This window comes from Zalophus californianus, chromosome 2, assembly GCF_009762305.2.
Source record: "Zalophus californianus isolate mZalCal1 chromosome 2, mZalCal1.pri.v2, whole genome shotgun sequence".
Classification (NCBI taxonomy): Eukaryota; Metazoa; Chordata; class Mammalia; order Carnivora; family Otariidae; genus Zalophus; species Zalophus californianus.
In genome coordinates this window covers 6656054-6676788 of record NC_045596.1, presented here as the reverse complement: position 1 = coordinate 6676788, position 20735 = coordinate 6656054, and the positions used below count along the sequence as shown (strand labels likewise).

Here is a 20735-nt window from a genome sequence, read left to right as displayed (position 1 = left end):
TCCAAAGAAAGCTCCCGGAGGGCAGAGGCTTCTCCTGTTTTGCTCATAGCTGAAGCCCCAGCACCTAGAGCAGGGCCTGGCATGTGGTAGGTGCTCCCTGATCATGCGCGGAAAGAAGGAATGAAACCAAAGTTCACCTGACAACAAAGTGTGTGCTCTGGTCTCCGCAGCAAGCTGCTCCTCCAAGCTCTGTGCTTCATGCTGTAAGCGGTTTATGGCCACCAGAATCTTCCTTGCCCTGGGAACACGGAGCAGTTTCAACCCGAGGAGAAGGCGGCAAAGTGGGAAAGACAGGCGTGAGGCAGCTTTATTACCCAGGCCAGCGGTTTTACCAGGGAGATGTGTCAGATAATCCCTTTGGACCTTCTGATGTTTATGCCTTGGTAGTTTCTACCTCTGTGCCCGAGAAGTCTTCCTGAGGGGAGGAATTTTCAAGTCCACGCAAAGCATATATATAATGCCCCATTCCAAGTCTCCTTGCAGCGACTCCCAAGACGGCGCAGAAGGCATGCGGGTCGGGATGTTTGGATGTGTGCTCAGAGGGAAGGAGCCAGACAAGGAATTTTTACGAAGTGTTCGATAAAGGCATAGGCTCTTCATGTTTATGAAGGCTTCAGTTCAAAGCAGTTTGAGTCAGACATGGAGACTATCTGAACAATGTCTAACAGTGAACTCTCTAGAGAGTTCTCTAAAATCAAATCTCGAGCAAAAGGCACTGACATTAGGTTGCTATAGAGACCGATCTTTTGGAATATAGTAGATGTTCAGTAAATGTGTGTTGAGTACTTGAACAAATAAATGATACCTAGTTGAGACACAGGCAGAGGGTGTCCTAACTGTGCAGTGATGTGAAAGAACGGAGGACAAATGGAATTGTCATGTGGGAAGGGCCTGGGGCACAAAGGCACGGGCCCATGGCGCCCCTGCCGGTGTTCTCCAACTCTAAGAGATGATGTTCCTACCCTCACATGACAGGTCAGGCCAGGGAGGTTGGTATAACCTGCCGAAGCTCGCTCAGTTAGTAAGTGGTGGGGCCAGTTCTTGAACCCAGGCTTGGCTGGAAACAAAGTCTGGATCTTTGTCTATAAAACCACAAGGATCTGGGATAGACATGGTGTGGCCCAAAAGCATGAGGACATCTGGTTGTAGTGGAATGTCACTGGAGGGGAGTAGCTGAGCTTAGCTTAAACCAGGAGGCTTTGTCTAGGCTTCAGAAGTTAGAAATGCACTCATGCCACTGCAAAACCTTCATTGTGCTGATGTGGAACTGAGACCAGATCAGTGAGTCTTGTCTGAAGCCACCAGACAAGTCAGTGGTTGAGCTAGGACAAAGTCCCTTCTCCTGACCCATAGTCCACTGTGCTTATCATCACCCCCTCCTGTCCCCCAAAGGTAACAGGAGGGAAGCTTTGGGCCAAGGTCTGGGGAGGACCAGCCCATCCAAACCCATTCAGCTTTGTGATGCATTTGATGGGGGGAACGTTTGGGTTCTAACCTGCTAGTCAACTGTGACTATTTGCAGCCGGCCTCTGCCATTAGCCTTTTGCTCCTATATCAGTAGTTTGTTGGCACAAGAGTGGCAGTAACTTTTACAATCTTCATATCTGGCATATTGGACAGTACCACAAAGCTGAGAGGGAATCTGGACACAGGGTCCTTTCCATAGGGATGAAGAAACTGGAGGTTAAAGGTCAAACTCACCAGGCCATACCTTATAGGCCTCTTTTTTCTCTTTTTCATAAGTATTAGTGACTTCATCTTCTATCTTATAGAAATCAAAGAAAAAACTGAGACAGCATATAAAGCACACAAGCGTGTGTGTGTGTGTGTGTGTGTGTGTGTGTGTGTGTGTGTGTGTGTGTGTGTTATAGGTTAAACTCAGGGCTCTGGAAGGAGAAGGAAGAGCCCCTGCTGATTAAAACAGAGCTACCAAGTGGTAGCTCACTGTGGAGGTTAAGAGCTCAGACTTGTGGGGCAAGGTTGATTGGGTTCAAGTCCCTGCATTGCCATCTGCTAGCTATGTGCAGCCTTTTGCCTGGTTTCCCTGTCTGAGGCACTCATCTTATTGGATTATTTTGAACTTCTAAGTGATTTAAATCACATTAAGGGCTTAGAACAGTGCCTGGAAACTGACTATGTCGTCGGAAGCATCCTGTCGTCTTTCAAGGAGGGGATACCAAATTAGTGTCTGAGCTTCCTGGCAGCCAGGGCAAGAAAGGAACTGATTCCTCCACGGACTGTTTCTGAGAAGCAAATCAGTTGCTCAGGAGAGACAGAGTTTACCTACACACAACTCTAAAAATCATTTATTACAAGGGAGGGTCTTGAGACATAATCAAATCTTAAACTAAAGTTAAAGCAATTGCAAAATATGTTTTTCTATGATTTTTCTTATATGGACCCTCAGTAAGAGCTGAAGCACAAGCCTGAAGTGCAGCTCAGCAAAGGCCATTGTAATGGAGTCTGAGTTATGAGTAACCTCCTGGAGTCACCATTCATTCCATGCCCACTTATTTTTGGAGTTTTTGTTGTGTACCAGGCATGTACTAAGCCCAGGGGATAAAATATGGAGCAAAACCAGACAGGGCCCCTGATTCCTGAAGCAAGCAGTCAGTGAGGGGGTCTGACAGGAACCAGGTCACCTCACAGATGAGTGTAAGTTGGCCCCATGCCGGGAGCTATGAGGGAAGGAGCACAGAGCTCCATGGGGCTGGTCAGGGGACACCTGGGAGGGCTTCCTGAAAAAGGCAGCAGTTGTGCTAGGGTGGAAAGATGAGTTGACATAAGGGAGTAAAGGAACAGGGCAGGAATCCATCCACAGCTCAAGGGGTTGATCATAAACCCATGAATACATATGGCCAGGAAGGATGCCTGTTTTTGTTGTGGTCATTTACTTGCTTGTTTTTTTCTTTTTTTCTTTTAGTAAGTACTTCCACTATTCCTACCTTGGAAAGCTACCGCTGATAACTGTTGTCCATCAGGGATAATCCCTGGCTTATCCCCTGATAGACACATGTTGGTTGATTCTCACGAGTACCTTCTGAAACACACAGTAGCCTTCTGTGAACGTTGGCTAGTCTTGTTCATACTGACACTATTCACTCTATTTCCTTACAGAAGACAGCCGAGGTTTTAGCTGCCGAGCGACTCCCCAGGTCACACAGGGTAAATCTGTTGTGCCCTGACTCTCTCTCACCCCAGTGCTAGTTAGCCCTTGGCCACCTTGCTGTTTTGCCTGTTTCAGCTGCAGCTTGTTGAAAATCAGTTGACTGTATAGCCGTGGGTTTATTTCTGGGCTCTCTATTCAGTTCCACTGGTCTATTATGTCTGTCCTTTTCATGCCAGTACCATACTGTTTGAATTATGGTAGCTCTGCAGCTTATTTTGAAATCAGGAACCCTGATGGCTCTGCTTTGTTCTTTCTCAAGTTGTTTTGGCCACTCATGGTCTTTTGTGGTTCCATATGAATTGTAACATTATTTTTTTTCTATTTCTGTAAAATATTGCCTTTGAGATTTTAATAAGATGGCATTGAATCTCTTGATGGCCTTGGGTAATATGGTCATTTTAACAATCTTATATCTTTCAACCATGAACACAGGGTGTCTTTCCATTTCTTTGTGTCCCCTTTAATTTCTTTCATCAGTGTTTTATAATTTTCAGTGTAAAAGTCCTTCTCCTCCTTTCGTAATCTTGTTCCTAAGTATTTTCTTCTCTTTGAGGCTATTGTAAAGGGGATTATTTTTTCTAATTTCCTCTTAGGGTAGTTTGCTGTTCATGTATAGAAATGCAACTGATTTTTGCATGTTGATTTTGTATCCTGCAACTTGACTGAATCTATGTGTTTAGTTCTAACAGTATTTCAGGTGAAGTCATTGGGGTTTTATATATATAAGATCATGTTGTGTGCAAACGAGGATGATTTTACTTTTTCCTTTCCAATTTAGATGTCTTTTCTTTCCTTTTCTCACTTAATTCCTCTGGCTAGGACTTCTGAGTAGAAGTCATGAGAGTGGGTATCCTTGCCTTGTTCCTGACCTTAGAGAAAAGACTTTCAGTTTCTCTCCATTGAGCATATTGTTGGCTGTAGGCTGTAGTGTCTTCTGGATACAGGATAACTAGAAAACTGGGTCTCTTTATGCAAAAGAATGAAGTTAGACCCTTAGCTCACACCATACACAAAAATCAACTCAAAATAAATTACAGACTTAAATGTAAGACCTGAAGCCATAAAATTCCTATAAGAAAACAAAAGGAGAAAGCTTCCTAATATTGGTTTTGGCAGGGATTTCTTGGATATGACACCAAAAGCATAGGCAACAAAAGTAAAAATGGATAAGGGGAACTACGTCCAATTAAAAGGCATCTGTACAGCAAAGGAAATAATCAACAGAGTGCAAAGGTAACCTATGGAATGACAGAAAATATTAGCAAACCATATATCTGATAAGGGGCTAATAATATCCAAAAAAAAATGAGGAACTTTTGCAATTCAATAGCCAAAAATCTAGTAACCTCATTTTAAAATGGGCAAAGAACTTGGATAGATATTTCTCCAAAGAAGACATACTTTACCAATGGATTTGTGGAAAAAATTTCAACATTGCTATGATCAGGGAAATGCAAATTAAAACCACAGTGAGATATCACTTCACATCAAAAAAACAGCTAGTATCAAAAACTCAAAAAGCAAGTGTTGGTGAGGACATGGAGAAATTGGAACCCTTGCACACCGTTGGCGGGAATGCAAAATGGCGCAACCACTATAGAAAACAGTAGGGAGTCTTCTCCAGAAAATGAAAAATAGAAATACCATATGACCAGCGGTCCCACATCCGGGCATTTATCCAGAAGCATTGAAATCAAGATCTCAAAGAGATATTAGCACTCTTAAATGTTCAATGCAGCACCGTTCGCAGTAGCCAAGATGTGTAAGAAACCTAAATGTCCATTGATAAATGAACATATAAAGAAGATGTGGTATACACATGCAATGGACTATTATTCAGCTTTAAAAAAGAAGAGAATCCTGCAGTGTGTGACAACATGGATAAACTTGGTGGACCTTATGCTGCGTGAAATAAGCCAGTCACAGGAGGGTGCTGCCTGACCTCACACACTTAAAGTATCCAAAATAGTCAAGTTCATAGAACCAAACTGTGGAATAGTGGTTGCCAGGGGCTGTGAGGGTGGGGTAAGCGGGGAGTTGCAATCAGTGGGTATAAAGTTTATGCAAGATGGATAAATTCGAGACATCTGCTGTACAACATTGTGTCTGTTGTGCACTTAAATACTGCATTGTGCACTTATAAACATGTTCAGTGGCAGATCTCATGTTCAGTGTCCTTACCATAAGAGAATAATTTTTTTATCTTAGTAATAAAAAATTATTCATTCACTAATGGAAAAAAATAAGGTACAGCTATATAGAGATCCTGACAGTATGAATGCAACTGCTAATTGCATTACATGCAGAAACAATCCTTGCAAAGACAGAATGCCAGCAGACATCTAAAGAGCACTCTGGGGAAGGAGGACTTCCCCTTTGCCTATGGCCTGACCTAACCTCTTGGACAAGGGATGCATGATACAAGATCTGCTCTCAGCGACCGCCTCCTGGCAAGATCAGCCCAAGTCATGCTTGCACCAACCCAGGAACGCAGCACCATGGGGGCTGGAATGGCAGCTCTGCCGTGTGACTTGGACACATCACTTCATCCCTCTGAGCCACAGTTTCCCCATCTGTTAAAAGGCAAGTAGGAGCACTGAACTTGTGGGGGTTTCCTGAGGTTCCTGCAGGCCCCACATCCAGCACTATGCACCTGGAGTTGCATGAGATGTGTTCTGTCTCCCCCTAAAGGACTCCTTCTGAGCAGAAACTGTGCCTTTTTCTTCCCCTGACAGAGGACACTTTTGCATCCCCCCACACATAGCAAGCTCTAAAAAGCTGCAGGTTAGTTGAAATGAACTGAATTTAGTTTTGTTAGCTTTTCGTCTCTGTGGTTTCTTTCCGTCATTCGTTGAGGTGTGTGCAAAGAAAGATCAAGCTGGAACACTGGCTCCCTCACCTTCTACCTGTGATCTCTGGTACATTTCCCAATTCTTCTGAGGCTCAGAGAACAGAACAACACTAGGTTATCCCGATAAGGTCTGTAAGACACCTAGCCCAAAGTCTGGCACATAGTAGATACACAGTAATGTTGCTTCTTCTCCCCTGCTTGGTCTCTTGACTCCCCTTGTATGAAGACGAGTCCTTAACTGGTACAAGATCTGATTACATAAGAACTTCCTCTCCCAGCCCAGAAATTGACCGTACTGCCCAGAGGATTTTCTCTCCACTTGGGAAATGAAAATTCTCATTCCTTTTTCAAGTTCTTTGGAATTAGTGATTAGAACATGGCCAGGAATATGAGGTGTGAGCCATGGAAAACTTTTACTTCAAGTGCAAGGGCGAGAGTGGGAGCCTGAGCAGGGAGAGGACCCAAGTAGATCAGATGAACTATTTAAGTGACTTGGAGATTCAAGAGAACAGACCCCCTCCTGGAGGGTTATTTTCCATAAGCAAATGTCCTTTTTTTTTTTTTTTACATTTTAAAAAAATTTTTATTGTTATGTTAATCACCATACATTACATCATTAGTTCTTGATGTAGTGTTCCATGATTCGTTGTTTGTGCATAACACCCAGTGCTCCACGCAGAACGTGCCCTCCTTAATACCCATCACCAGGCTAACCCATCCCCCCACCCCCCTCCCCTCTAGAACCCTCAGTTTGTTTTTCAGAGTCCATCGTCTCTCATGGTTCGTCTCCCCCTCCGACTTACTCCCCTTCATTCTTCCCCTCCTGCTATCTTCTTCTTTTTCTTTTTTCCTAACATATCTTGCATTATTTGTTTCAGAAGTACAGATCTGTGATTCAACAGTCTTGCACAATTCACAGCGCTCGCCATAGCACATACCCTCCGAGTGTCTATCACCCAGCCACCCCATCCCTCCCACCCCCCACCACTCCAGCAACCCTCAGTTTGTTTCCTGAGATTAAGAATTCCTCATATCAGTGAGGTCATATGATACATGTCTTTCTCTGATCGACTTATTTCACTCAGCATAACACCCTCCAGTTCCATCCACGTCGTTGCAAATGGCAAGATCTCATTCCTTTTGATGGCTGCATAATATTCCATTGTGTATATATACCACCTCTTCTTTATCCATTCATCTGTCGATGGACATCTTGGCTCTTTCCACAGTTTGGCTATTGTGGACATTGCTGCTATAAACATTGGGGTGCACGTACCCCTTCGGATCCCTACATTTGTATCTTTGGGGTAAATACCCAGTAGTGCAATTGCTGGATCATACGGTAGCTCTATTTTCAACTGTTTGAGGAACCTCCATACTGTTTTCCAGAGTGGCTGCACCAGCTTGCATTCCCACCAACAGTGTAGGAGGGTTCCCCTTTCTCCACATCCCCGCCAGCATCTGTCGAGCAAATGTCCTTTTGAAATGGACTCACTGACTGAATTTCTAAGGCCATTTCCTCTCTCTCCGTGGACAGCTAGTTAAAATTGACAGTGTCTGTCCTGTCTGCTCCCTGCCCCCTAGATGCCCTCATCTCGTTCTCTCGCAGGTTTCCATAGAACCTGAACACTTCTTGGGTTCTCCACTTGCTTAAGAGACCTCGTCCTTCTTCCTGTTCAATGCCTGGGTCCCTCCCACAGTATCTCTGACAGGTAGTCATCATGCCTTTCCTTGCACACCTCCAGTGATGGGGAGCTCCCTGCTTGTGAAAGCGCCCGATCTCCCCGTGGCCACATCAGTCAGACAGTTCTTCCTCGTGGTGAGCTGACTTCTGACGCATCACAGCTGCTGCCATTGGTCCTCGTTCTGACCTCAGAGCCAAGGAGTCTAAACTTATCCACATCTAGGCTTCTCCTCCCAGAGGATCCCCTTCTTCAAACTAAGCAAATATGAGGAGGGACCAGTTACATTCATCCAACGTGGTTTGAGCACCTGCTGCATGCCAGGCCCTGAATAAGACCCAGCCTCTGGCATGAGGTGTCGTAAGCCTTACACCAGCGTAAGCACCTGCCTTGATCTGGTAGGACCACAGTGATGACAGCAGCATCAGTGAGAGCCATTTACCAGCCTCAGGACACCCCCGACACTGCACTAATGTGCTTTGTCCCCTCCCTGCATGGTTTCCTGCCCCTTTGTGAGTAGGGTCCCAGCTCCAGAGGCAGATTCCAGGCCTTCCTCTAGAGATTGGAAGGAAGGGAATGTTATTTAGGGGCTCTGGGTGAAAAAAGAATGCAAGAGTTAATTCAAACCAATCTTCTCTGTGCTTCCAAAGTGTAAGGAAATTGGTGCTGATTTACAACTCAGGCCTTTGGCTCAGTCTGATGCAAGTGATGGGCAAACAGATGGGTGAGATGAAGCCTGAGCATGCTTCTAGGCTCTTCAAGAATTCAGGATATGAAATGAAGACTTAGGAAGAAAGGCAGGGAAAGAAGGAAGGAAGGAAGCAGTAAGGGGGTGGAGGGGGGAAGGAGGGAAGATCTGAAAGTCCTGGTTCTAAATTCCCAGGGATCATAACCGAGCGTCCAGAGCAAGGGTTTTGGAGCCCTTGCTGGGGTTCTACTCCCAGCTGCTACATTTACCAGTGCTGACAGCAGTGGTTTCCTCTGGTGTCCCCATCACACCATCCTTCTGTTCACTCTGATTTCAGCCCAGCTGTGGGACAGTCCCCTGTGAGTGCAGACGCAGGCTGACATTTCCTGCACCTCCAGCACAGCAGGTGTCTCCCTGCATAGTCAGGCCTTCTCTGTGGCCACAATGCAGCTCAGCCCATCTTCAGTGCAATGTGCATGCATGGGAGTTCATGCGTGCACATGGGGAGCTGGTGGACAGATGCCCAGCCTCCCCTGTGGAACCGTTCTGGGAGACGTTCCATGTTCTAGTCAGAAGTCCAGCAGAACTGACCCCTGCATCCATAGTAGGCTCCTCAGTGATGTGTCTTGTGCAGCTTTCCCTTCCCTGCTTCACTCTCCCTCTCCCCTCACACCTGCTTTCTGCAACCATCATGTGTATCAACTTCTTACACGAAATCCTTGTCTCAGGCTCTGCTCTCAGGGGTCCTAATTCTCCTGACCATGGATAAGTTTCATCTCTCTTCTCACCTGCAAAGCAGGGACACTAGCGGTGTCTCCTTCAGGGGACAGTTATATGAAAATCAAATAAAAAAAGGCCTATGAAGCATGTGGAATGGTGGCTGACCTAGAGTAGCTCTCAGTAAGCGTTAGCCGCTAACACTGCAGTATTGACCTGAATGGTGATGAGAGCTCAAAAAGAACCTCAGAAAACAATGTAGATCCAAATGGAAGGCGGCAGCAAGGCTGGCTGAACTTAACACATTTGGAATTTGGTATTAGTCTTGCAGTCCCATCTGCTAGGAATGCAGTGTCGGGGATGGGGGCGGGGGGGGGGGTGGGGTGGGGCTGGAGCAGGTAGATTTCCACCCTCCCAGCTTCACTCCTTTGTTCCTGCAAAATCAGGAGACAATGTTGCCTTTTTATGTTTTGACAGCCATGATTTAGCAAAACCCACTGAAACTCTTCATCTGGAGTATTTTCAAACAGGAACGCTTTTGGAACTGTTTGCAGGGATTTTGTTTTTTAATGTGCAGATGTGGGAATTTGACCTGGTGACCGGTGTGCAGCACTTTGGGTCCCAGGCCACACGGTGATGGCACCGTTTCCACAACTGTCTTTCCACAGAGCAATCTCCTTTGAAAACCTGCTACTTTTCTCACTCTCCTTAAAATGCTATCTTTACTTTGAAGAGGTGGATTATTTGTGTCTTAAGTTTTCAAACCTCAGCAGGCAGCCTGCTGTTGGGAAGCTGACAGTGGGCTTGCACCCAGAGCAGAGGTGGTTGCTGGCTCCTGTCTTTGTGCAGAAACCTCAGTCTTACCTTAATTCATGCCTTCTTTGGAGGATTCTTTATAAGCCGCCTGTATGTTCATCAGAGTTAATTCTATTAGAACCAAACACTACCATTCCCAAGTCCCACCAGTCAATGGGACACGTAAGCTGAAATGTATCGCTCTAGACTGAAAGCAAAGGTGAGGAGCCCCCTGTCAGCCCCTTCTCATGGCAGAGCCCCCATCACCCTCATGTGGTTCGTGGGAAGGCTCCAGGGTCGGTCCATAATGAGATGTCGTAACAGTACAAACAGGACTTCCAGTGTCTTCTACTGCATCCCCCGCTTTGGATCCCACTGCTGTCGGTAATAAACTCAAACTTCAATCCCAATTGCTGCTGAAAATAAATGCTTCGGTGAAACCTTTAGTTTTAGAAGCCCTGAGCCCTGCTCCGAGCAGAAGAGGAGCTCCATACTGTGCTGGGCACAAGACTGCAAAGGCCCATGGCCCCATGTCCGCCGGGAGTCCCTTTGCCTGCCTTGTCACAGGCCCTCCAGGTCACAGGAAGGAAGTCCCCAGGCTGCCGTGCGCTTTGCTCTAGCAGGACGCGAGAAATGCTAACAGAGACCATCCAGTGCGGTAGCTGCCTAACAAAGCGCCACAAACTGGGGACTAAAAACAGGAGGGGTTCTCTCCCCGTTCTGGAGACCAGGAGTCCAAAGTCAACCTGTCAGCAAGACCTGCTTCCTCTCGCGGCTTCTGGCGTGTGCCCGCCGACCTTGGCCTCCTGTGGCTTTACTCTCCAAACTCTGCCTCCATCCGCACGGGGCTGTCTTCCCTGTGTGTCTGTCTGTCTCTGTGTCTCTTCTCTTCTTACTAAGGGCCCATCCAGTGTGACCTCATCTTCACTGACAATCACATCTGCAAAGACCCTGCTTCCAGATAAGGTCACATTCACAGTTACCAGGTTAGGACTTCGACATCTGTTTATGGGGACACAATTCAACCCACAATGGAAGGTTATAGCGTTTTGTACCATTTGTCAGGCTAAAAAGGAAGAAAAAAGAGAAGAAGGAAGGGGTGAGGGGTGTAGCAAGGAATAGTTCGCGGACCTCCAGTGCTCGTCGCCCGTTAAGAGCGATAGTGTTCTGAGGACCTCGTGTGTGCTGACTTTTACCACTGCAGACAGCCCCGATGCTGCTCTGTCCATCTTACAGATAAGGAAACTGAGGCACAGAAACATCAAGAACCTCACGTGGCATCAGACTACGTGACGAGGAGAGAAGCGAGGATTTGAGCCCCAGGCAGTGTGGCCCCAGAGTCGGGGCCCTTAACCACCCCGCCACAGCAGTGCATACCTGGTCACAGGTGCGCACAGACCAGGCGGGTGTTACTGCACCAGATGGTCTGGAACCTGAGGAAGCAGAGGTGCGCGAGTTGCTCGAGACGGGCCCAGGCGCCAGGCCAGTAGGCAGCAGATGCCGGACAGAGCCCCATCAGTCTGTCCCCACCGCCCACGTCCACCTCTCCTCTCTGCCGCACACCTCTCCACGTTTTGCTCGGGGCGTGGCGCTGGTGGGTATTTGAGGGCCTGTTGTGGGCTGCAGTCAGCTTCCAGCTCTTTTCTCTGAGTTGGCCAGGTACAGGCATAAACTCAGTCACTGCTCCACTGATCTGGAAACTTCAGATACGTGAGTCAGACCAAGTCAAGAGCACCTGCTCTTCTTCATTTATTTATTTCGTTCTGCCAGTGTGAAACTGGGCTGGCAGAATGTTGGGGCTCAGCCCTTGGCGATCATGAAGGAAAGGAGCTCTACGGGACTGCACTCATTTCCCTAATTGGCACACCAGCCCACTTCCAAATCCCTGAGGCCATCCAGGCTCTGGCCAGGAGCAGGCTCCCAGGCCCACCCGATGGAGGTCGAGGCCTGTGTTGTCCACCTGGGTACAGCTGACATGTGGCATGTGAGCCACCTCCCCGCTCTGCCAGATTCTGCCCTGACCCAGCATCCACACCCTCCCTCACTGGGCAGGGGGGACAACCCCAGGATCCCTTGCAGTCGAGTTCCAGGCAGCCATGAACATTCAGGCAGAATTAGCTGCCAGGCTAGTACTGTCCTCCGTTCTGGGGCCCCCAGAGAGGCAGCCCCCAGGAAGGCCCTTGCCTAGAAGCCAGACTGACCTTTAGGGAAGCCCATGGGCCCCACCCCAGTGGGCTTCCCAACCTGCGTGGGACACTCAATGAGCACTTTCCAGGGCTGGGCACCTCTTCAGGTGTATGCCCATTACCTGGTCTGCAAGCCACAGCCCACAGGCCAGGCATTATTAGGGCACAGAGAGGCTGAGCAACTCAGCCACAGTCGCCCAGCCAGGACATGGCATAGCAAGGGCTCCAGCCCTAGCAGCCTGGTTCTAGAGCTTAAACCTTGTGTCTGTGGCTACTTAGTTGGAGTTTGTGGCCCCTGTGCCTTCCAACCCTTCCTCCTAGACCTCAGACAGCACTGGGCAGACACACCCCAAATTTGCCCTTTTTAGATTTTGCATGGTGCTGGCGTCACTTGTCCCTGCAAGGGGACGTTATGGGTGTTGCATCTGCAGTGAGCCAGGCTCTGGGCTACTGCTCTGCATCCTTGCCCTGAGGAGCTGTCATAATGACCAGAGACCTAGGTGGGCTGAGGTCAGCCCCACCTGGCAAGAAGAGCACTCTAAAGCTTGAGAGATCAGATGCTTTTCCCATGTCACACTCAAAGTGAGTGGTGGGAGTTGGGGAGGAGCTACTTCTGCCTAATTAAAATGGCTCTGTGTTAGTTTTCTTTGGCTGTTCTAACAAATTACCACAAATCTAGTGGCTTAAAACGATACAGGAATACGTGAAAGAAATTTGGTAGTTACTTAGTGATTTAGTTTGAGCGGCTGGGTCAAGCCTTATCTGAAGCAAATTTTTTGGCAATTCCTTAAAGAAAAAAAAATCGATTTATTATCTTATAGTTCTGGAGGTCAGAACTCCAAAAGAGGTCTCGCTGGGCTAAAACCAGGGTGTTACGAGGTCTCCAGCTTCCAGAGGCACCCCCATTCCTTGGCTCATGACCCCTCCTCCATCTTTAAAGTGCATCCCCTCCATTCTCTGTTTCTAACACATCTTCTCTGACTCTGACCTCCCGCCTCCCTTTTTCAGGGATCCTCATAATAACATTGAGCCCACCCAGATAATCCAGGATAACCTCCCCATCACAGGATCCTTAACTCGATCATATCTGTGAAGTCCCTGTGGCCATATAAGCTAACCTATGAGCAGGTTCTGGGGACTAGAATATGGATTTATTTGGGAGGACATTTGAGCTCTTTCTGCTTTTCATGGTGTGATATTTGCCTCTACTCTCTGATCCATGTCCTCCATTGGGATTCTTCCTTCAGGCCATGGGGACATCCTGGATTCACTCCCTCTGTGACACATGTCATATAGAATTAGAATAAAATTTCTTGACGATCTTCTGCAGGTTGTGAGTAGGTGCTCCAGCTAATATATGCAGGAAATGTGGAGCAAAACAATTAAATGGCTGTCTTTATGCAGGACTTATCAGAACGTTTATTATGTAATTAACGTGACATTTGAACCAAGAGATAGAGTGTACAATGCTACTAAACTTCTTTGACCAAGGCATTTTATTCCATGGAGCTTCTCTGGGAATCGGCATTCCACACAATGCACGTTAGGAAAAGTGAGTGACTGATGAGGACGCTGCCTGTGCAGGGTCTGCAGCGTCTGTCCCTCTAGCTGCTGTACTTGGCACGCTGCCTGGAGCTCGTACGTGCCGAGAATTGGGCCTGGACGGGGCCCCCGTTTCGATCAGCCAGCCCTGAGACTGTCCCTTAAAAAAGCCAGGGCTTCTCCCCAAGGGCTGTGTGCTCCTGAGCATCAGCCTGGGGAGCCTGAAACTCAACTGTCCGCCAGTCGGCAGGGCCTGGCAGAGCCAACCTTCCCCCCATCCCCCTCCCCCGAGCATCCCAGACGGCGGTCGGGCCCGGCTCAGGTGGGCCTCGAGGCTGAGGCAGTGGAGGATGAGAGGCCATGTCTCCACTCGACCACAAGAGTGTGGCCTCCAAAGAGAGGATGGCATTAGGATTTACCACAGGAGGCCCCCCACCCCTTCCTGCCCCCTTCATCCATCAGTGAATGGTGCATCTCCGTGTCTGCCATGATTCTCTCCCTCACCAGATACTCTTCCTCACCCAGTCACGGGAAACTTGTAAGAAGGGGTGTATGGAGGGGCACCTGGGTAGCTCAGTCGGTTAAGCGTCCAACTCTTGATTTCAGCTCGGGTCATGATCTCAGGGGTCCTGGGATTGAGCTCCACATCGGACTCTGTGCTTAGAGGGGAGTCTGCTTGGGATTCTCTCTCCCTCTGCCCCCCCCCACACCCACACTCTCTCTCTAAAATAAATAAATAAATCTTTAAAAAAATAAGGGATGTGGAGCAAGTAGAAACTATTTTTACGAACACATACACAGCAGGTAATTAAATTGATGCTTGAAAAGAAGGAGATCACAGCTTTTAAGAAAGAAGAGATATTTTGTTCCAGGAAACTCTGTTAAAGAGCTGAACATCAAATTTAGCTAAGAGCTTCCTGGCAGCCAAGGTGGGAAAGGAAAAAAAAATAGGCTATAAATTTGTCTTTATTTTACATGGAAAGTATGTATGTCAGGAAGGAGAAAGAAATATTTTTCTGCCCTAAAACTTTAGGATGACTTTATCAAATGAGTGTTGCGTTTTGAACTTTGAGAAAGTGTTAGCAATACTATGGTGTAGTGAATGATGTGGAAACGTTACTCATTCGGCCACTTCTTCCATTTATTCTTAATAAAATGCTAAGAAAAGTATTAAATCATCGCTTTATAAAAGAAAGATTCTGAAGCCGTTTTCAGTGTACTACTGGAAATAACACCCCGGAGGCTTCGTGGGCTTGCTTTTTGTAGAATCTGGAGCAAGTTTAATAGCCTTTATTTTCCTGCTACTTAAGAAGAGCAATTCCACCTGCCCTGCAGTGCAGAGCAGTGTTTTCAAGGATGATGCCCACTGTGTCTGGGATGCACTGTCCACAGGAGCCGTCAACCAAAGCCACCTCTCTCTGTAGGAGGATAAATACTAGAGCGCTGAATATTTAAATCCGTGTTCTAAAAGTGGCTCTTATTATCTGATTATCATGATCTCAGGGGTCTAATCAGTCCACCCACCTTTGCATCTGTATACATGGAGGTTTGCACAATTAAGGGCTTGGTAACAAATGGCAGGTTCCCTGAGGCTGGAAATGTGCAGTGTTCAGCCTGGAAAAGGCATAAGTCACGAGGGTGAGTTTGAATCCTGGGAAGACTAGCTCTTTGAGAATATGTCCACCCACCGTTCCTGCCTGTGTTCCCCAGGGTCATATGGATGGAAAGGGCCTTGGAGGGCATTTAGTTCAGCTCTCTTCCCGATGATAGAATCTACTCCTGCATCCTGGCCAAGTGGCAGGCAGTCTGACCATCTGAATACCTCCGACAAGGATGAGCACCCAGGGCCAGGCAGACAGGAGGCGCTCAATAAATACTTATCAAAAGAGCACCTCCCGTGTGCGAAGCTCTGAGCTAGGGGTTACTGTGTATACGTCGTTCCATTACTACCAGAGGCATGTGAGGCAGGAATGGTTACAAACAATGGACCAATGCGCTGTGATCACAATGGGACTTGAAACCTGGACATGCTCCTCTTCCCTCTGGGGGCAATCAGGAGACTTCTGTTCTCTCCTGGCTCTTCTCCTAGCCAACCAGGTGACCTTGGGCACGTCACCGCACATCTCTGGGCCTCCGTTTTCCTATTTCCAAACAAAGGCTTGGAATTTCATGGTTTCAAAGGCCCCTGCCAGCTATCTCCCTGACAATGTGTGAGTCTGGGTGGTGGGACTATCCCCGCAGAGCCCAGCGTCAGACTCAGCAAACATCCTGATCCGTGCTAAAAATCTGTGATTGCCCCTGTTTGCAGCCTTCCAGACTTTCCTGGGCAAAGAGGATGTCTCCCGAGAGGTGGAGGAGGTCCTGACGGAGAGCCGCGTGCAGAGGAACATCCAGCTGGTGTCCGTGCTGGAGCTGCTCCGGAGTCCCCTCGTGCGCTGGCAGGTCTTCACTGTGGTCGCCACCATGGCCTGCTACCAGCTCTGTGGTCTCAATGCGGTGAGCATCCCTGCGCAAAGGGAGGAACTAGAGGGAGGGGAGGGCGGGGTGGGGCAGGGCTTGGGCGTCAGTACCAGGATCCGGTCCCAGCTCTGCGACCTCCACCAGCTCTGCGCCATCGGGCAATCCCACAGTCTGATCCATCCTCAGTTTCCTCATCTGTAAAATGGGCTGACGTAATACTGAAAGAAATAATCCATGCAAAGTGTTCAATGCAGCAGCTACACAGTTGCGCCTTAATAAATGCTGCCTACCATTATAATTTCTGATCCCTAAAACTCAGATTTCTTACTAAAATGGGTATTAGGAAGTTGTCAGTGAAAGATGATTTAAATAAAAGTACTCTCGGTTGGGCTGATTTCAACATGCAACTTTGGTCTAAGAAGACCTCAGGCCTGAAAGGAAAACATTTTCAGGGCCTGAGCTGATGTGGGCAGGGATATCGGTGGGGGGGGTCTTCCATGAAGTTCCCCAACCCTCTGATAGACACAGCTGCCCCTTCTCTCCTGGGGGCTCCTGAAGGTAGAATCCAAGAATCCCAGGGAGACAGACTCAGGATCATTATCATTGTTGCTTCTGAGAAAAACAGTGGGTCGGCCTCAAGGAGTGGTAAGCTCCCCATTTACAAAGGTGCGCAAGCCAGTTGGCGGGGCAGCGTAGAGGGACTTACACGGCTCAGGAGAAGTGGGGCTGGGCGCACAGGAGGTTAAAGGGGACCTTCCACAGAGCCCCAGACAAAACAGCTCCTCTGCACTCATGAGCCTGGCATCCGCTGCAAGTCAGCAGGGAGGGCGTTGGGGGTATGTTTGGGGAGGTGACATAGAAGGGGAGGCATCCCTGTCCGGAGAGGGAAAGGTGACAGCATGGAAAGTTCTACCCATCGTGTCTTGCCGCATTTCAACTACTCTTGATTCTATTTTTGGAAACATTGGGATGAAATGAAATCATCTTGCAACTTACTTGTTTTTACCTTTTTCCTTGGTCTGGTTAAAGTCAGCAGGAGGAGGAGGGGCCTGGGCCAAGGGCATGGCCTTGGACAGGGGCTGCCCTTTCCTCCTCTTTGCACCTCCAGGCTCAAAGCCGCCCTCCCTGTTCTGAGAAGGTAGAGAGGGGGCAGATCCGTTTCTTAGAGCTAACATTTCGAGTAGTAAAAGCCACATACGGAATGTGTATTTAATGAGGCATTTGGATTGAGAACCATGACATTTCTAAACAGAATTCTCTCCTCTCCTGGGACATAATTTTCCAATTTGCATTCTCTATGTAACTTCCTACATAAATCCCACTAGGGTGTATCTGTAAACCCCACTGCATCGGCATGGGATGGGGAGAAACCATCTCGTCGGCTCCAGGGGCCAGCCCTGGGGAGGTCTTAGCTAGCAGGTACCCCACCCTCCTCCTGGTGACTGCCTTTCATCTGTTTTGCTATTGTCATGAGCACATTTAATGTGAGATCTACCTCCTTAACAAACGTTCGGGTGCACAATGCCGGATTGTGAACTGTAGACACAGTGTCCTACAGCCCATCTGCAGAGCGTATATATCTTGCTTCACTGAAACTTTGCACCTGTTGATTGGCAGCCCCCCACTTCCTCCTCCCACAACCCCTAGCAACCACCACTCCGCTCCCTGCTTCTGTGAGTTTGGCTACTTTAGCTACTTCATGAAAGTGCAAGCGTACAGTATTGGTGATCAGCTTTTTCCCTCGGCATGGTGTCCACCAGGTTCATCCATGCGGTCACATGCTGCAGGATATCCTTCCTTTTCAAGGCCGGATAATATTCCATCATGCGTCCACATACCACATTCTCTTTATCCATTAGTCCACCGACAAACATTTAGGATATTTCCACACGTTGGCTACTGTGAATATTGCTGCATTGAACATGGGAGTGCAGATAACTCTTCGAGATCCTGATTTCGATCTGGATAAAAACCCAGAAGCAGGTTGCTGACTCATATTGCAGTTCTGATTTTTTGAGGAATCTTCATACCATTTTCCAGAGTGGCTGCACCAGTTTGCATTCCCACTGACAGTGTGCAAGGGATCTAATTCTTCCACATCCTCACCAGCACTTTTTTTTTCATAATAGACATCCTAGCAGGTGTGAGGTGATTGATATCTTGCTGTGGTTTCGATTTGCGTTTCTCTGATGAGTGATGTCAAGTGTCTTTTCATGTGTGTCTGTTGGCCATTTGTAGGTCTTCTTTGGGAAATGTCTGTTCAAGTCCTTTGCCCATTTTTTAATGGAGTTGTTTGGAGGCTTTCGGGGGTTTTGTTTTATCTTATTTTGTTTTGCTATTGAGATGTAGGAGTTCCTTATATATTTTGGTGATTAACCCCTTATCAGATATATGGTTTGCCAATATTTTCTCCCATGCTGTAGATTGCCTTTCCACTCTGTCGATTATTTTTTTTCGCTGTGAAGAAACTTTTTAGTCTGATGTAGTCACACTTGTTGATTTTTGCTTTTGTTGTCGTCTCCAAAAAAAAAAAAATCATTGCCAAGAACAATGTTACAAAGTTTTTCTCCTATGTTTTCTTCTAGGATTTTTCCAGTTCTTGTGTTTAAAATCTTAATCCATTTTGAGTGAAGATTAGCATCCATTTTCATTCCTTTGGATGTGGGTATCTAATTTCTCCAACACCATTTGCCAGACTATCCTTTCCCCATTGAATATTCTTGGCACCCTTTGGCAATTAGTGGACCACATATGGGTTTATTTCTGGTATCTCTATTCTGTTTCCTTAGTTTATATGTCTGTCTTTATGTCAGTATCACACTGTTTTAATTACTGTTGCTTTGTAATATATTTTGAAAAGAGGAAATAGGATGCCTTCAGTTTTGTTCTTTTTAAAGATATGGTTCCAGACAAATTTTAGGATTTTTTTTCTATTTCTGGAAAATATGCCATTGGGATTTTAATAGGGATGGCATTGAATCTGTAGATCATTTTGGGTAGTGTGGCCATTTTAATAATATTAAATCTCCTAATCTATGAACGGAATATTTTTCCATTTATTTGTGTATTTAATTTATTTCCTTAGTGTTTTTTAGTTTTCAGTGCAAAAGTCTTTCATTGCCTTAGCTAACTTTATTCCCAAGTATTTTTTTATGCTATTGTAAATACAATTATTTTCATAATTTCCCTTTCAGATGGTTCATTGTTAGTATATAGAAACACAACTGATTTTTGTTTTTTTCTTTATTTTTTAAAGATTTTTATTTTCTCATTTATTTATTTGACAGAGACAAAGAGAGACACAGCAAGAGAGGGAACACAAGCAGGGGGAGTGGGAGAGGGAGAAGCAGGCTTCCCGCTGAGCAGGGAGCCTGATGCAGGGCTCAATCCCAGGACCCTGGGATCATGATCTGAGCTGAAGGCAGACGCTTAACGACTGAGCCACCCAGGCACCCAAAACACAACTGATTTTTGTATGTTGATTCTGTATCCTGCAACTTTACCGAATTTATTAGTTCCAACAATGTGTGTGTGTGTGTGTGTGTGTGTGTGCGCGTGCGTGTGTGTGTGTGTGTGCGCGTGCGCGCACGCGCACACACTATCTTCAGGGTTTTCTACATTTAAGATCATGTCATTTGCAAATAGTGATGATTTTACTTCTTCCTTTCTGCTTTGGGTGACTTTTCTTTCCTTTTCTTGTCTAATTGCATTGGCTAGGACTTCCAGTACTGCATTGACTAGAAGTGGTGAGAGTGGGCATCATTGTCTTGTCTCTGATGTTAGAGGAAAAGCTTTCAGTTTGATGAGTATGATGATATTATGATATGATATTAGCTGAGTATGATGTTAGCTCTGGGCTTGTCATGTATGGCCTTTATTATGTTGAGGTAGTCTCCTTCTATTTATTGTTTGTTTAGGATTATTTTTAATCTTTAAGTCAGAAGTAATATTTCCCGCTTGGCATGCTTAACTTGACATGGAGCAAAAAGCTCTGGACCCTTATCCAGAGGCCTGACTGTCTGTCTCACTGTGACCACAAGCCTGCAGTGGGAAGCCTAGGCCAATCACTACCCTCACCCAGCCTCTGTCTGCTCAGCTGTAATAATAATAAAGCAAACATTCATTGAGCACCTAACGTGAGCCAGAAGTTGTCCCCGTGTCTGTCCTGTGAGTTAGACACCACTGTTAGGCACAGAGACGTTAAGAGACTTTCCCTAGGTCACACAGCTACAAGTGGTAGAAAGGGGATTTGAGCCCCAGCCATTTGGCCACAAGGTCTGGCCGCTTGAGCCCTGAGCAGGGAGGGTCCCTAAGGCCCCCTTTGAGCATCCCCATATGTGTCACTGGGCTGTGTCCCAAGGTCATCCCTAGGCAGCCAATAGGACAAGTCTTACACCCTCTCTTTTACCTACAAAAGGACAAACACTGGTTGGCAGCCACCTCAGCATCAGAGCCCTGTGCTTCGGTCCAGTTCCCCCCAGCGCCTCTTGCCTCTCGGTTCAAATAATGCACGAGACAAGGAGGAGTGCTGTCTACCAGATGAAAAACTTCAAATGCCCTTTAAAACTTGCTTTCCTCCGTTAATTGTCCCAGAAATTGTTTGGGCTCTTGCCCCGGAGCACCCGCCCAGGCTTGGCCAGACTTC

At 47.0% G+C, this 20735-nt stretch overlaps 1 protein-coding gene across 3 annotated transcripts in view; it reads left to right on the top strand.

Moving 5' to 3' along the window:
• Positions 1-20735, top strand: part of SLC2A9 (solute carrier family 2 member 9) — a 231573-nt gene that overhangs the window by 152590 nt on the left and 58248 nt on the right. For all 3 annotated transcript variants that reach the window (XM_027598277.2, XM_027598278.2, XM_027598276.2), the window contains one exon: positions 15939-16126. In XM_027598277.2, coding sequence (XP_027454078.1) covers positions 15939-16126 — 188 coding nt within the window. The remainder of the gene's footprint in view (positions 1-15938; positions 16127-20735) is intronic.